Raw genomic sequence first — 1,429 nt, forward strand, 5'->3', positions numbered from 1 at the left:
GTAGCCTAAACATCCTTGCTGAGTTTTTGTCACGTATCTTTGTTTATATTATGGTTAGCTCGAATTCCATCTATCAAATTAACATCAAGTTATCATTTTTGTTCGCGTTAGTTATTAAAACTAACATTCCTTTCTATTAAAATATTTTAATATATATGATTTTATCTGTAAATATTAATAACCATGATAATAATCATCGTCGACCAACACATATTTCGGCATTGCCCGGTCAATATTTAATAACAGGTTTGTAGCGGTATCACCGACCTTCCACCCATCCGCAAAAAAAAAAAAAAAAAAAAAATGCAAAAGCTATAATTGTTGACCCCCTCCCACAAAAAATGGTATTTTTTACGATCCTCCCCAGCCCAGCGTAGTATAAAAAACCCCCACCCACTCCATATTAAGAACGGCTTTCGAGGTTGGGGAATGTTTATTCCGAAAGCCGTTCTTAACATGGGGAGGTTGGGTTGTTTATAATACACTGGTGGACGTCATAAAAATTTACCAAAAAAAAAAATAATGGGTGTGACACGAGGTCAGTTTAATTTGGGAAATCTCTCTCACTCTCAAATAAAGAACATTCTGGATAACCATCATAAGAAGTTGCTCTGGCCGGATCCATGAATATTACTCAGCAAAGACGGGTAAGGCGAGCGAAAATTAATCAAGGGAGAAGATAATGCTTGGGGCGATAGCCTCCTGAGATCCTTCAAAACCCTATTCCTCTCCGACCCAACCCTGTGGGTCCGCGCTAAGTAACAATGAAAAGGTAAAACAGTCGACACGAGGTCAACCTTAACGGGTCAAAAGTAAACGCGGTGATTGGTTGGAGAATAAAATCAAAAACAGAAAGAGAGAAGGAAGAAAACGTAAATGTTCCCTTCCTGTTCGTTTCCTACAAAACCCTTACCTTCGTTTTTCTATTCCTGGCACGCTTTCGGGTGGAGAAGTCGCTTTTTTTTTACCCGTTAAGCAATACCAACGGCGGCAGCAGCAGCAGCAGCGGCGTGATTCTGATGATTAACAAGTCCAATGCGGCAGCCGGCAGCATAGCATCGCCATCATTACCACGTCTGGCACGACCGGCATTAACAACAGCAGAATTCGCAAAAGAAAAAAAAAAGCCAATAAAAGACTCGGGGGCTGGCCAGAGATAAACTCGGTATAGAAAAAAAAATACCGAAAGAAGAACCCAAACAAACACACAAAGCATATTTGAAGCGTCTGTTCCTGGACCTTAATTCAACCAAGTCAGACCAATATGGTGAGTAGAATTTTTTTTAAAGAAAAATCTGGGCGCTTCTACACTACTAGGACGGATTTTTGTAGTCGATAAACGGAGTTTTCAGCCAATAAACAATAGTTTCTACTGATTTTTTTGTCAATTCTAATAAGTTACAATGGTAGCTTCCAAATTATGCAGTCA

General features: G+C 39.5%; 1 protein-coding gene across 1 annotated transcript in view; it reads left to right on the forward strand.

The window, feature by feature from the left end:
* The first annotated feature begins 973 nt into the window (after positions 1-973).
* Positions 974-1,429, forward strand: part of LOC145247286 (tubulin alpha chain-like) — an 85,172-nt gene continuing 84,716 nt past the window's right edge. The window contains exon 1 of the mRNA XM_080108907.1: positions 974-1,267. Coding sequence (XP_079965033.1) covers positions 1,265-1,267 — 3 coding nt within the window. The 5' untranslated portion in view covers positions 974-1,264. The remainder of the gene's footprint in view (positions 1,268-1,429) is intronic.

The sequence above is a fragment of the Euprymna scolopes genome, chromosome 25 (assembly GCF_053919585.1).
Source record: "Euprymna scolopes isolate OS-2025 chromosome 25, ASM5391958v1, whole genome shotgun sequence".
Classification (NCBI taxonomy): domain Eukaryota; kingdom Metazoa; phylum Mollusca; class Cephalopoda; order Sepiida; family Sepiolidae; genus Euprymna; species Euprymna scolopes.